This window comes from Oncorhynchus kisutch, linkage group LG11 (assembly GCF_002021735.2).
Source record: "Oncorhynchus kisutch isolate 150728-3 linkage group LG11, Okis_V2, whole genome shotgun sequence".
In the NCBI taxonomy this organism is placed as follows: domain Eukaryota; kingdom Metazoa; phylum Chordata; class Actinopteri; order Salmoniformes; family Salmonidae; genus Oncorhynchus; species Oncorhynchus kisutch.
Window position 1 is genome coordinate 67,627,699 of NC_034184.2, and position 16,168 is coordinate 67,643,866.

Genomic DNA, 16,168 nt, shown 5'->3' on the forward strand with positions numbered 1-16,168 from the left:
GCTGACAAGGTAAAAATCTGCCCTTCTGCCCCTGAACAAGGCAGTTAACCCACTGTTCCTCGGTAGGCCGTCATTGTATATCATAATTTGTTCTTAACTGACTTGCCTAGTTAAATAAAGGTTGAATGAAGAAAATAGATCAAATGGTGCTAAGACAAATGAGGGTGCAGTGAGTAGTTACAAAGGCAGTCGCAGCGTAATAACACACTGTCCAACATTACCATGTTGCTATGTCACACAGTCTGTAACTCCAGGTGTAATGTATATCAAATAACTCTAGTTTGTTATGTGTAACTACTGTGTAAAAAAAAGTGCCATGTGTCCTCTGATCAGATTGTTAAAATAAAAGCACACATGCGATCTACACACACACACACACACACACACACACACACACACACACACACACACACACACACACACACACACACACACACACACACACACAGGGTGTGAGCCAGATGATGGTTGTGTGGGGACCTATAATCCTCAATACAGTTTTCCCTGTTTTTATCCGTGTGGGTGATTACATAGAGGTCCAATCCCTTCCATGGGCCACACTCCTGTGGTGTGATGGCTCAGAGATGAAGGACGGGTGGGCAGGGCGCTAGACTGAACACTCACTCGTGTGCCCACAACACAGTACATTACTCTTTAGACTGCCGTGGCTGCTGTCCACCTTGCTAACCCTGTATGCCATCACCAACCCAGCTCCAGTCACTGACTACCGACCAGGTAAGGGTAAGGGCATCTGGTGAGGTAGGGCAGGATAGGATACGGTTTTAAGAGGAAGGAATAGTGATGATTTGTCTTGGAAGGCTGTTGAGAAATGAGAACCTTGGATTTATGTTTCACACGTGCAGTACAGTTGAAGGCTTCTTGCATAGAATTAGGAATTAGAACTAGAAATTAGGAATTAGAAATTAGAGTCATTTTATAGGATCTCTATGGTTCCTTGTAGGTTTGAGGAGGAGCAATTGATATACATGACGTACCGGTGGGGTCACTGTACCGTGTCTTTTTGGTGGGGGTATCAGTTACAACCTTGTTGATGTTTTCATACTTTGAATGAATAAAACAAAGTTGATTGGATGCCTGATTCTTACTGTATTCATGAATGAAGTTAGATTTTGGCTGAATGAGAAACAGACTGGCAAGCGATCCATGTTTCGGAGTGTTTTGGCTGTTTTAACAGTGTAAATACCAGATGCTGTGTTGGTAGAAAAAGGCTTTATGCCTTAACTTCTTTCTGAGCTGATAAAAGTACAGTATTGAAATGTCCACAGGGTTACTGCTGACATCCGCTACAGGCGTTAAAACCCAATCAACATGTTGCATTTCATTTCATTCAACCCTACTGAAACAGTCATTTCATTCAACCCTACTGAAACAGTCATTTCATTCAACCCTACTGAAACAGTAATTTATTCAAACCTACTGAAAGTCATTTATTCAAACCTACTGAAACAGTCACTTATTCAAACCTACTGAAACAGTCATTTCATTCAACACTCCCGAAACAGTGATTTATTCAAACCTACTGAAACAGGGCTCTGTAGGTGGACAGCTACATATGGCCATTAAGTCTGATTTCATGCTCAGTAAAATAGATTTTTCACGCTCTTGTGAAGTGAAATCACTGTGGTTGTCTTATGTAGGAATGTGCTCAAGCAAATCATGCAATGAAGTGAATTTCTATGTGTGTGTTTATGCATTACGCATTCTCTTTTTTCCATCCCACTTAAAAAGACTAATCCACTCTAAAATTCATCCTGCATTTTCAATCCCCTGTATAACCTAAGTCATTTCATATACAGGAGAACATTTGGCAGGGGGAGGGGTGTGTGTGTGTGCATCGTTATGTGTGTCAGTGTATGTGTGTTTATGTTTTGTGTCTCTCTTTCTGTCTCTCTGTCAGGTTTGTGTTTCCTGTGTCTGGTGGATGTGGTGCCGGTGAAGAACGAAGATGGCCTGGTGATCATGTTCATCCTCAACTTCCAGGTCATTTCAGACGACAAACAGCCCAACCAGGACCTCAACCACAAGCTTCCCCCCTGGCTCCCCACAGGTAACCCCAAGCTTCCCCCCATGCTCCCCACAGGTAACCCCAAGCTGCCCCCCTGGCTCCTCACAGGTAAGCAATCCAAGCTTCCCCCCATGCTCCCTACAGGTAACCCCAAGCTGCCCCCCTGGCTCCTTACAGGTAAGCAACCCAAGCTTCTCCCCTGGCTCCCCACAGGTAACCCCAAGCTGCCCCCCTGGCTCCTCACAGGTAACCCCAAGCTGCCCCCCTGGCTCCTCACAGATAACCCCAAGCTGCCCCCTGGCTCCTCACAGGTAACCCCAAGCTGCCCCCCTGACTCCTCACAGGTAACCAACCCAAGCTTCCCCCCATGCTCCCCACAGGTAACCAACCCAAGCTTCCCCCCATGCTCCCCACAGGTAGCCCCAAGCTGCCCCCTCACAGGTAACCCCAAGCTGCCCCCTCACAGGTAACCCCAAGCTGCCCCCCTGGCTCCTCACAGGTAACCAACCCAAACTTCCCCCCATGCTCCCCACAGGTAACCAACCCAAGCTTCCCCCCATGCTCCCCACAGGTAACCAACCCAAGCTTCCCCCCATGCTCCCCACAGGTAACCCCAAGCTGCCCCCTCACAGGTAACCCCAAGCTTCCCCCCTGGCTCCCTACAGGTACAAGATGGTCTCTCCTAATCTGCTCTGATCTCTCCCAATGTCATATTGTAGCTGTTCTCTGAATTGATTTGAATGGAAAACATTAATTTAACCCTTGTCTTAAGGGTCAAAAATGACTCGCCGCTATGTTTAACAGCAGAGAAAATCCCCTAAATTATTATTTTTTCAACTTGAAATATGATGACTTTTCCTAGAGTGACCCCAACATTAGAAAAAGTGAAACATCGCCTTTGTTCATATTTCCATGAAAGCTGTACAGCACCAGGGCACAAAGATTGTTTTAGGGGCAATTTTGACCCGGCAGTTATAAAATCATTTACACACCACAAAAACCACAAAGACACACACACACACACAATGAGAAATTGAGATTATGTGTGTTACTGATTGAACTCAGCCAGCAGCTCCTGAAGAGGAAACGCTCCCTAAAACACTTCTGTGAGCAGGCCTTTCTAATCGACCTGGCCCGGGTATCCTGGAAGGACATTGACCTCATCCCGTCAGTTGAGGATGCCTGGTCATTCTTTAAAAGTAACTTCCTCACCATTTTAGATAAGCATGCTCCGTTCAAAAAATGCAGAACTAAGAACAGATACAGCCCTTGGTTCACTCCAGACCTGACTGCCCTCGACCAGCACAAAAACATCCTGTGGCGGACTGCAATAGCATTGAATAGTCCCCGCGATATGCAACTGTTCAGGGAAGTCAGGAACCAATACACGCAGTCAGTCAGGAAAGCTAAGGCCAGCTTCTTCAGGCAGAAATTTGCATCCTGTAGCTCCAACTCCAAAAAGTTCTGGGACACTGTGAAGTCCATGGAGAACAAGAGCACCTCCTCCCAGCTGCCCACTGCCCTGAGGCTAGGTAACACCGTCACCACCGATAAATCCATGATTATCGAAAACTTCAACAAGCATTTCTCAACGGCTGGCCATGCCTTCCGCCTGGCTACTCCAACCTCGGCCAACAGCTCCGCCCCCCCCCCCGCAGCTACTCGCCCAAGCCTCTCCAGGTTCTCCTTTACCCAAATCCAGATAGCAGATGTTCTGAAAGAGCTGCAAAACCTGGACCCGTACAAATCAGCTGGGCTTGACAATCTGGACCCTCTATTTCTGAAACTATCCGCCGCCATTGTCACAACCCCTATTACCAGCCTGTTCAACCTCTCTTTCATATCGTCTGAGATCCCCAAGGATTGGAAAGCTGCCGCAGTCATCCCCCTCTTCAAAGGGGGAGACACTCTGGACCCAAACTGTTACAGACTAATATCCATCCTGCCCTGCCTATCTAAGGTCTTCGAAAGCCAAGTCAACAAACAGGTCACTGACCATCTCGAATCCCACCGTACCTTCTCCGCTGTGCAATCTGGTTTCCGAGCCGGTCACGGGTGCACCTCAGCCACGCTCAAGGTACTAAACGATATCATAACCGCCATCGATAAAAGACAGTACTGTGCAGCCGTCTTCATCGACCTTGCCAAGGCTTTCGAACCTGTCAATCACCATATTCTTATCGGCAGACACAGTAGCCTCGGTTTTTCTGATGACTGCCGTGCCTGGTTCACCAACTACTTTGCAGACAGAGTTCAGTGTGTCAAATCGGAGGGCATGCTGTCCGGTCCTCTGGCAGTCTCTATGGGGGTGCCACAGGGTTCAATTCTCGGGCCGACTCTTTTCTCTGTATATATCAATGATGTTGCTCTTGCTGCGGGCGATTCCCTGATCCACCTCTACGCAGACGACACCATTCTATATACTTTCGGCCCGTCCTTGGACACTGTGCTATCTAACCTCCAAACAAGCTTCAATGCCATACAACACTCCTTCCGTGGCCTCCAACTGCTCTTAAACGCTAGTAAAACCAAATGCATGCTTTTCAACCGCTCGCTGCCTGCACCCGCACGCCTGACTAGCATCACCACCCTGGATGGTTCCGACCTTGAATATGTGGACATCTATAAGTACCTAGGTGTCTGGCTAGACTGTAAACTCTCCTTCCAGACTCATATCAAACATCTCCAATCGAAAATCAAATCTAGAGTCGGCTTTCTATTCCGCAACAAAGCCTCCTTCACTCACGCCGCCAAACTTACCCTAGTAAAACTGACTATCCTACCGATCTTCGACTTCGGCGATGTCATCTACAAAATAGCTTCCAACACTCTACTCAGCAAACTGGATGCAGTTTATCACAGTGCTATCTGTTTTGTCACTAAAGCACCTTATACCACCCACCACTGCGACCTGTATGCTCTAGTCGGCTGGCCCTCGCTACATATTCGTCGCCAGACCCACTGGCTCCAGGTCATCTACAAGTCCATGCTAGGTAAAGCTCCGCCTTATCTCAGTTCACTGGTCACGATGGCAACACCCACCCGTAGCACACACTCCAGCAGGTGTATCTCACTGATCATCCCTAAAGCCAACACCTCATTTGGCCGCCTTTCGTTCCAGTCCTCTGCTGCCTGTGACTGGAACGAATTGCAAAAATCGCTGAAGTTGGAGACTTTTATCTCCCTCACCAACTTCAAACATCTGCTATCTGAGCAGCTAACCGATCGCTGCAGCTGTACATAGTCTATCGGTAAATAGCCCACCCATTTTTACCTACCTCATCCCCATACTGTTTTTATTTATTTACTTTTCTGCTCTTTTGCACACCAATATCTCTACCTGTACATGACCATCTGATCATTTATCACTCCAGTGTTAATCTGCAAAATTGTAATTATTCGCCTACCTCCTCATGCCTTTTGCACACAATGTATATAGACTCTCTTTTTTTCTACTGTGTTATTGACTTGTTAATGGTTGACTCCGTGTGTAACTCTGTGTTGTCTGTTCACACTGCTATGCTTTATCTTGGCCAGGTTGCAGTTGCAAATGAGAACTTGTTCTCAACTAGCCTACCTGGTTAAATAAAGGTGAAATAAATAAAAAATCCCATGGTTGGCACAGTTAGAAAGAACAAGCTTGAGCTCCCCCCTGCCCTCCTCGCAACAAGGGGGAGAGAGGCCTTCTCATCAAAGTTTGCCTTCACCCCCACCACCACTGTAGTTTCGTACCTCGCAAAAAGGAACAAGAATGTGGTCCTCCTGAGCACACTGCACAAAACGGCTGAGATCAGTGATCGTGAGGACAAGAAGCCAGCCATCATCCTGGACTACAACCTCAACAAAGGAGGTGTGGACAACATGGACAAGGTGATTGGAACTTACATCTGCAGGAGGATGACTGCCCGCTGGCCCCTGGTCATCTTCCATAACATCATTGATGTGTCCTCATACAATGCCTTCGTGACATGGAACATGATCAACCCTAGCCGGATGCCTGATAAGCCGAACAAGAGGAGGGTGTTCCTGGAGCTGGAAAAGGCACTTGTAACCCCACACATTCATAGAAGGGAGGGCCTGCCCCGCACAGCAGCCTCTGCAGCGCTTGTGAAAGCTGTTCAGGGGGCTGCTAAATCTTGTCCTGATCCACCTGAGGCTGCCGCTGGGGCAGGCAAGAGGGGGAGATGCCAATTCTGCCCCCCAAAGAAGGACTGTAAAGCAAATACTATGTGCTGCACATGTGAGAAATACATCTGCAAAGTCCATGCACACACACTTGCATACTGTCCAACATGTGCTAATTAGAGTTGATTGATTTATGTTCTTCACGTTTTTGTTTTGTATCTATTATCTTATCCTTATTTATTGGTGTTGTTTGCCCCCACCCACAAGATGTATAATGGTTCAAAAAATGGGAAAATACTAGTATTTTGTTGTTGAATTCCTCATTGTACAGTATATAAGAATATATCACTATGTTGCAAAAAAGGTTCAGGACTGTCATTGTTTCCCTTCAATAATGTCATGTTCAGACCTTAGTTCCTTTGTTTTGTCTTTTGTTTTAGTATGGTCAGGGCATGAGTTGGGTGGGTTGTCTATGTTAGTTTGTCTATGATTTTCTATTTCTGTGTTTAGCCTGGTATGGTTCTCAATCAGAGGCAGCTTTCAAACCTTGTCCCTGATTGAGAACCATATTTAGCCTGTTTTCCATTGTGTTTTGTGGGTGGTTGTTTCCTGTTTTTTGTGTTTGTTTCACCGTTCAGGACTGTTTGTTTGTCGTGTTTGTTGTTTTGTCTAGTGTTGCATATTTCATTAAATAATATGAACACTTACCACGCTGCACCTTGGTCCTCCTCTCCTTCCGTAGACAGCAAGCGTTACAAATAAAATCATTCAAAACTACTTTCTGTATCTCTTGCAAAAAAAAATATATTTACACCTATGCAGTAATAATAATAATAATAATAATAAACCTCTACTTTAGTAAAGAAAACAATTATTACCGGTGTGTTGTAATAAAAGCGTGTGGTGTCCACTGATTAAATGCAGTCTTTCTGCATTGTGAAGAGGGAAAACCCAGATATTCACAAAGTTTGTGATGAATGACTGATTGTTTCTTCACACAAAATAGATTTTGCATTTAAAATTCAATTAAGCTGCTTTATTTTAGGGGTTTAGTCATGTCATTTTTACCCTTAGGATAAGGGGAGTGTACGGAATGTTAAGACTGCACAGGGGTTAAGTAAAATGCTGAAAAATATACGCTGAACAAAAATATAAACGCAACATGTAAAGTATTGAGCTGTTGCCAGTGAATTCAACGTTCATTTCTCTACCATAAGCCACATTCAATGCAGTTTTAGAGAATTTGGCAGCATGTCACAACCGCAGACCGCTTGTAACCAAGCCAGCGCAGGACCTCCACATCTGGCTTCTTCACCTGCGGGGTCGTCTATGGGGAAGGGGGTGGGGTGCTGAGGAATATTTCTGTCTGCAACAAAGCCATTTTGTGGGGAAAAACTCATTCTGATTGCCTGGGCCTGGATCCCCATTGCCTGGGCCTGGATCCCCATTGCCTGGGCCTGGCTCCCATGTGGTTGGGTCTATGCCCTCTCAGGCCCACCCATGTCTGCGCTCCTGCCCAGTCATGTGAAATCCATAGATTCATTTATTTAGATTTCCTTTATGAACTGTAACTGAAATTGTTCCATGTAGCGTTTATGTTTTTGTTCAGTAAAAGTAATCACTCAATTACATTTTTTAAAGATTGTTGGATAATCACTCAATTAAATTGAGTTCAGTTCAGTTTATTGCTCTCTGGTCTCTTCCTCCTTTCCTCTTTCTCACTCACTCTCTTTCTCTCCCTGTCGGCCTTTTTATCACTCTTTTTACTCTCTCGTTTTACCCCCCTCCCACTCTTTCTCCCCCCCCTCCCTCTTTCTCACTCTGTAGGCCGGCCGCGTGGCTTCAAGCTCCGTCTGCCCTCACTTCGTTCCCTCAGCAACAGCAAAGCCTCTCTGGACGACCCAGAGACAGGGCGCCTCCCGGCCCCTGGCTACCCCAGCCACAAGTCCCTGGCTCTGGGAGAGTTGCTCTCCCTGCCCACATTACCTCCGGGGCACAAGAGCTCCAGTAGCGCAGGCAGCAGGAGCAGGCCGGCCCTCCTGTGGCCCGAGGACCAGCGTGGCCTGCTGGGCTCAGAGCCTCCACCATCCGCCGCCCCCTCCTCGCTGCCCCCCGGCCAGTCGCCATCCCGCATCGCCCTCCAGACACTCAACCCGGACGTCTCTCTGTCCAACTGCAGTCTGTCACACAGTCGCTCCCGCGAGAGCTTCTACAGCATGCGGCGGGCGTCGTCAGTGGATGACATCGAGGCCATGCGGCCGGCGTCAGACCGGAAATACAGCACAGCCCATCCCATCCACAGCAGCACAGGTAGGGAAGGAGGGGTGAGGGTAGGGGGGCATACTCCAAATGGCATTGCATCCTGAGTAAGCAAATGCACACCATCTCCTATCCTGTATTTGAGCTGGATACGAAACACCCACAAACACACAGAGGTAAAGAGTTTGTGTAGTAGGAATTTGTATGTTGTCTTTCAGAAGCTTTGAAAAACACAAAAGGCACCTACATTGCCTGGTTGTGTTTAACCACACACATTTTAGCCTGTGCTGTGGCCAACTACTTCTAATGAACAAGAACAAGAAGTCGGCTAAAGCACAAATGGATCTGCCCCTCCCCCCCATTCGCCTCAGGCCAACCACTTACCTCTCAATGAGCTTTTAATGAGCTTTAATGCTAAATTGTACATTGTAATTAATGAGTTTAATGCTAAATTGTACATTGTAATTAATGAGCTTTAATGCTAAATTGTAATTATTTCGTCTCTATGGCCTATTTATTGCCTACCTCCCTAATCTTCTGCATTTGCACACACTGTACATGGAGTTTTCTATTGTGTTATTGACTGTACGTTCGTTTATGTGTAACTCTGTGTTGTCGTTTGTGTCACACTGCTTAGCTTTATCTTGGCCAGCTCGCAGTTGTAAATGAGAACTTGTTCTTAACTGGCCTACCTGGTTAAATAAAGGTGAAATAAAATTTAAATAAAAAAAAATGAGGTCAATGCATGATTTATGTGATATGTCAAAGTTACAAGCTTATGATGTGGTTCTAATCACACCTGGGTTGAAATTCTATTTGAAATCATAAAAATAGTTGTGTGCCATATGGGCGAGCTTTGATGTTTTGGGACGATTATATTGTTTCCATTGCACCGGGCAAACTCTATCAAGCACAGCTAAACAATTTCAAATAGTGTTTGAACCCAGGTGGTCCTAGTGGTCTGGACAGTCCTCTGACAGCGTGTTCTTTCAGGGGCGGTGAACAACAAGTCCAACATCCTCAACTCCACGTCGGACTCGGACCTCATGCGTTACCGCACCATCAGTAAAATCCCTCAGATCACCCTGAACTTCGTGGACTTCAGGGCGGACCCCCTGATCACGCTGCCCGCGGGGGACATGGACATCATAGCCCCCTGCAAGCTCATCGACCGCACACACCACGTCACCGATAAAGTCACCCAGGTACGAGGGCCGTCCATGTGTGTGTTCAGTGTGTGTAGTAAGCCAAGTGTGTGTGGGGGGTGGTGCGTGAGGTAAGGTGTGCTTTTGGACTGCAGCGGTTTTCTTCAATTCCTCTGTCTGGGTTTATACTGTGTGTGTTTGCTGAAGCCTGGCATACATCACCCAGGTGGTAGCGTCTCATTGGTGGGGGATGGGGTGAGTTACCCCACAAAGCGCTGGTTTGTAGACCTAGTGAAAATGCTTGGCAAATACAATACTAGTGGATTGGTGGTTGAGATCTGGGGTTCCTGCCCTGAGTGGAAACCTGGTGTGGAGGCTTGCTGTTGGCTATATTGGTGTCTTCAGTGATCCTTGTCTGCGGTGAGCCAGGGTGTGGCTAAGGCCTCAGCGCTAGCTAGCTTGAGAAGCAGATGGATGGCGCTCAGATTAAACAGTGACCGAATATTCTGTCGCTATGGCGTTCTCGTGTGCGTTGCAGAATAACATGTAATTGCGTTATGGGGACAGTCATTCACATGATGTGAAAGTGGGGACATGTTCCACAGTTTGACACCTCCTTTTTAATTAGCTTTGTTGCACAGAGATTGAATTGACTCATTAAGGGGCGTTGTAGTATGAAGTAGAGGGGAAATGGGATGGGTAAAGGACAAGCATAGACAGAACGATGGAGAGCTGAGCAAGGGAAGAGAGTGGCTCCGTGACCTTATCCAGAGAATCTAGTTAGTGCATTCATCTAAGTGAGACAACCACATGTCTCAGTCATGGTAGCTATCAGTAAATCAGCTAAGTCTGTGCTAGTAGGATCAGTTAAGTGCGAGTGTTAGTTAGTTGTTGTTTTGGGGCGGTGAGGGGGGGGTACTGTGGGATCTCTCTCTCTCTCTCTCTCTCTCTCTCTCTCTCTCTCTCTCTCTCGGCACATCCGTTATAGCCACACCTAAACCGCAGGTGTGGGCTTGTGGTTACACAAATGCGCACATCAGGAATTTCACAGAGCTGTTCACTGACACTCTATAAATACAACGACACAGACACACATAAAGATCTACAGTACACACACACTGGTTAGTATACAATGTCATTATCAAAGTCAAGACAGAACATTGGCTTTTCCAGACAGCATGTAATGTTTTTCCAATAAGTGATAAAAAAAAAAATAGTTATGAGGCCATAGAGTTTATTAATCAAAGGCAGAATAACTACTTTACCACCTATGACCTGCAGGTGGCAGCACCATCCAACACTCCTATGGGCCCAGTTTTTCAAACGTTATCTATCTGGATTTCGCCGATCCGATAGGATTAAATGCATAGAAATAGAATTAATAGAACAGAGGAATCATTGCCTTGAATGGGACTCAGTTTGTTCAATCCAATCCCTCCCTGCTCATGCACTCACTGAGAAATCATGATCACTGTTCCCGTCCTTCGTCCTCTCTCCTCCACAGAGATCTCCATCCCTCCATCCGTCCCTTCATCCCCGTTCGTTAACACACACACACACACACACACCCTCCTCCACCACCTAAAGAGATACAGATCACATGAAGCCATTAATTCAGAGAGAATATGCAAATGTGCTCTAGGAATATTTTATGTGTGTGTGGTGTATTAGCTACATGGTAGAAAGCAGGGCTTGAGTGTGCGGCTGACCTGTGTTTGAGACGTAACCGGCTCTAATGAACGGGGGATGAAGGGACAGATGTAGGGATAGAGATCTCTGTGGAGGAGGGAGGACGAACAGTGATCATGATCTCTCAGTGAGTGTGTGAGCAGGGAGGCATTGGACTGATCACTCTGTGTCCCAGGGACCAGGCTCATACACACACACAATCATTTTTAATGCACACATGCGTTGTACACTGTGAACACACCCATCGTGATAGACACATACAGTACACACACATATACACACTCACACTCACTTGCACACATGTACACATGTGCACGCCCACCCACTTGCTTGCACACATCTCTATCCACATGCTCTTCACCACCCAACACATAGCGAGACCCTCCCGTCCCAAGCAGCACTTCACCACCTAACCCACATGGAGGTTCCTAAGGAGGAATGGGGAGTCACACTTCTTCAGCAAACGTCAACATGGCAGGAGCATGAACCTCAGACTGTAGAACCGCCTACAAACTACACAACTAGTCATATGCAATCATGAGATTAAGCATTATTGTGAAATCCTTTCATGTTTAGTACCACTCACCTTGTTAGAGTTGGCAGTTGGGAAAAGCATCTCTGTTTCCATGTACATTAATGTCTGATGTACAGAGATCCGGATGTCAGACTCCGGAGACGGGCACACCGTGCACCACTCCCTAGCATTCTTCTTGCCAATGTCCAGTCTCTTGACAACAAGGTTGATGAAATCCGAGCAAGGGTAGCATTCCAGAGGGACATCAGAGACTGTAATGTTCTTTGCTTCACGGAAACGTGGCTCACCGGAGAGACGCTATCCGAAGTGGTGCAGCCAACGGGTTTCTCCACGCATCGCGCCGACAGAAACAAACATCTTTCTGGTAAGAAGAGGGGTGGGGGCGTATGCCTTATGGCCAACGTGACATGGTGTGATGAAAGAAACATACAGGAACTCAAATCCTTCTTTTCACCTGATTTAGAATTCCTCACAATCAAATGTAGACCGCATTATCTGCCAAGAGAATTCTCTTCGATTATAATCACAGCCGTATATATCCCCCCCCAAGCAGACACATCGATGGCTCTGAACGAACTTTATTTAACTCTCTGCAAACTGGAAACAATTTATCCGGAGGCTGCATTCATTGTAGCTGGGGATTTTAACAAGGCTAATCTGAAAACAAGACTCCCTAAATTTTATCAGCATATCGATTGCACAACCAGGGGTGGAAAGACCTTGGATCATTGTTACTCTAACTTCCGCGACGCATATAAGGCCCTGCCCCGCCCCCCTTTCGGAAAAGCTGACCACGACTCCATTTTGTTGATCCCTGCCTACAGACAGAAACTAAAACAAGAGGCTCCCACGCTGAGGTCTGTCCAACGCTGGTCCGACCAAGCTGACTCCACACTCCAAGACTGCTTCCATCACGTGGACTGATGGATCTCAACCACTCATCTCAACCACACTGCACACTGCCCTAACCCATCTGGACAAGAGGAATACCTATGTGAGAATGCTGTTCATCGACTACAGCTCGGCATTCAACACCATAGTACCCTCCAAGCTCGTCATCAAGCTCGAGACCCTGGGTCTCGACCCCGCCCTGTGCAACTGGGTACTGGACTTCCTGACGGGCCGCCCCCAGGTGGTGAGGGTAGGCAACAACATCTCCACCCCTCTGATCCTCAACACTGGGGCCCCACAAGGGTGCGTTCTGAGCCCTCTCCTGTACTCCCTGTTTACCCACGACTGCGTGGCCACGCACGCCTCCAACTCAATCATCAAGTTTGCGGACGACACAACAGTGGTAGGCTTGATTACCAACAACGACGAGACGGCCTACAGGGAGGAGGTGAGGGCCCTCGGAGTGTGGTGTCAGGAAAATAACCTCACACTCAACGTCAACAAAACTAAGGAGATGATTGTGGACTTCAGGAAACAGCAGAGGGAACACCCCCCTATCCACATCGATGGAACAGTAGTGGAGAGGGTAGCAAGTTTTAAGTTCCTTGGCATACACATCACAGACAAACTGAATTGGTCCACTCACACAGACAGCATCGTGAAGAAGGCGCAGCAGCGCCTCTTCAACCTCAGGAGGCTGAAGAAATTCGGCTTGTCACCAAAAGCACTCACAAACTTCTACAGATGCACAATCGAGAGCATCCTGGCGGGGTGTATCACCGCCTGGTATGGCAACTGCACCGCCCTCAACCGTAAGGCTATCCAGAGGGTAGTGAGGTCTGCACAACGCATCACCGGGGGCAAACTACCTGCCCTCCAGGACACCTACACCACCCGATGCTACAGGAAGGCCATAAAGATCATCAAGGACATCAACCACCCGAGCCACTGCCTGTTCACCCCGCTGTCATCCAGAAGGCGAGGTCAGTACAGGTGCATCAAAGCTGGGACCGAGAGACTGAAAAACAGCTTCTATCTCAAGGCCATCAGACTGTTAAACAGCCACCACTAACATTGAGTGGCTGCTGCCAACACACTGTCAATGACACTGACTCAACTCTAGCCACTTTAATAATGGGAATTGATGGGAAATTATGTAAATATATCACTAGCCACTTTAAACAATGCTACCTTATATAATGTTACTTACCCTACATTATTCATCTCATATGCATATGTATATACTGTACTCTATATCATCGACTGCATCCTTATGTAATACATGTATCACTAGCCACTTTAACTATGCCACTTTGTTTACATACTCATCTCATATGTTATACTGTACTCGATATCATCTACTGTATCTTGCCTATGCTGCTTTGTACCATAACTCATTCATATATCCTTATGTACATATTCCTTATCCCCTTACACTGTGTATAAGACAGTAGTTTTTTTGGAATTGTTAGTTAGATTACTTGTTCGTTATTACTGCATTGTCGGAACTAGAAGCACAAGCATTTCGCTACACTCGCATTAACATCTGCTAACCATGTGTATGTGACAAATAAAATTTGATTTGATTTGATTTGATTTGAAGAGAGACTCTTGATCCAACATCTTGGAACATCTTGTGGGTGTCCCTTTGACTTTCTAGCAGGAGACAGATTTCCAACAGCTCTTGTGTCTGTATTAAAGATACAGGAGCTGTTGACTCGGGGAGACAGCACAGGGCTAGGGAGCTAATGTCTTCAATTAGAAGTATAGCACAGTGGATGCAGACTGGGGGACCATAATCTATTGTGCCTTTAACTTTAGGAACCAACTTAAAAGTTAAGCTCTCCAGAGGAGGCGAGTAGATACAAAATAGATACTTGCATTACATGTATTTGAATTAAAATAGATATACTGTGTATGTACAGTACCAGTCAAAGGTTTGGACACACCTACTCATTAAAGGGTTTTTATTTATTTCTACAATTTTCTACATTGTAGAATAATAGTGAAGACATCAAAACTATGAAATAACACACATGGAATCATGTAGTAACCAAAAGAATGTTAAGCAAATCAAAATATATTTTATATTTGAGATTCTTCAAAGTAGCCACCCTTTGCCCTGATGACAGCTTTGCAGACTCTTGGCATTCTCTCAACCAGCTTCATGAGCTAGTCACCTGGAATGTATTTCAATTAACTGGTGTGCCTTGTTAAAAGTTCATTTGTGGAATTTCTTTCCTTCTTAATGCATTTGAGCCAATCAGTTGTGACATGGTAGGGGTGGTATACAGAAGATAACCAATATTATGGCAAGAACAGCTCAAATAAGCAAAGAGAATCATTACTTTAATACATGAAGGTCAGTCAATCCAGAAAATTTCAAGAACTTTGAAACTTTCTTCAAGTGCAGTCTGAAAAACCATCAAGTGTAATGATGAAACTGTCTCTCATGAGGATGGCCACAGGAAAGGAAGACGCAGAGTTACCTCTGCTGCAGAGGATACGTTCATTAGAGTTAACTGCACCTCAGATTGCAGCCCAAATAAATGCTTCACGGAGTTCAAGTATCAGACACATCTCAATATCAACTGTTCAGAGGAGACTATGTGAATTAGGCCTTCGTGGTCGAATTGTTGCAAAGAAACCACTGTAAACACACCAATAAGAAGAAGAGACTTGCTTGGGCCAAGAAACACGAGCAATGGAGATTAGACAGGTGAAAATCTGTCCTCTGGTCTGATGAGTCCAGATGTGAGATTTTTGGTTCCAACCGCCGTGTCTTTGTGAGACGCAGTGTAGGTAAACTGCTGATCTCTGTGTGGTTCCCACCGTGAAGCATGGAGGAGGAGGTGTGATGGTGTGGGGGTTCTTTGCTGGTGACACTGTCAGTGATTTATTTAGAATTCAAGGCACACTTAACCAGCTTGGCTACCACAACATTCTGCAGTGATACGCCATCCCATCTGGTTTGCGCTTAGTGGGATTATCATTTGTTTTTCAACAGGACAATGACCCATAACACACCTCTAGGCTGTGTAAGGGCTATTTGACCAAGAATGAGAGTGATGGAGTGCTGCATCAGAAGACCTGACCTCAACCCAATTGAGATGGTTTGGGGTAAGTTGGACTGCAGAGTGAAGGAAAAGCAGCCAACAAGTGCTCAGCATATGTGGGAACTCATTCAAGACTGTTGGAAAAGCATTCCTCATATGAAGCTGGTTGAGAGAATGCCAAGAGTGTGCAAAGCTGTCATCAAGGTAAAGGGTGGCTACTTTGAAGAATCTCAAATATAACATTTATTTTGATTTGATTAACACTTTGTTGGTTACTACTTGATTCATAATGTCATTCATTATTTCTTTGTTTTGATGTCTTCACTATTATTCTAGAAAATAGTAAAACATTAAGAAAAACCCTTGAATGAGTAGGCGTGTCCAATCTTTTGACTGGTACTGTATAAATACATAAATAAAAAAGTGTATATATGTATATGTA

General features: G+C 45.9%; 1 protein-coding gene across 2 annotated transcripts in view; it reads left to right on the forward strand.

The window, feature by feature from the left end:
* Window positions 1-16,168, forward strand: part of kcnh2b (potassium voltage-gated channel, subfamily H (eag-related), member 2b) — a 326,635-nt gene that overhangs the window by 185,367 nt on the left and 125,100 nt on the right. For both annotated transcript variants that reach the window (XM_031836147.1, XM_031836148.1), the window contains 3 exons: window positions 1,919-2,068; window positions 7,979-8,461; window positions 9,404-9,615. In XM_031836147.1, coding sequence (XP_031692007.1) covers window positions 1,919-2,068; window positions 7,979-8,461; window positions 9,404-9,615 — 845 coding nt within the window. The remainder of the gene's footprint in view (window positions 1-1,918; window positions 2,069-7,978; window positions 8,462-9,403; window positions 9,616-16,168) is intronic.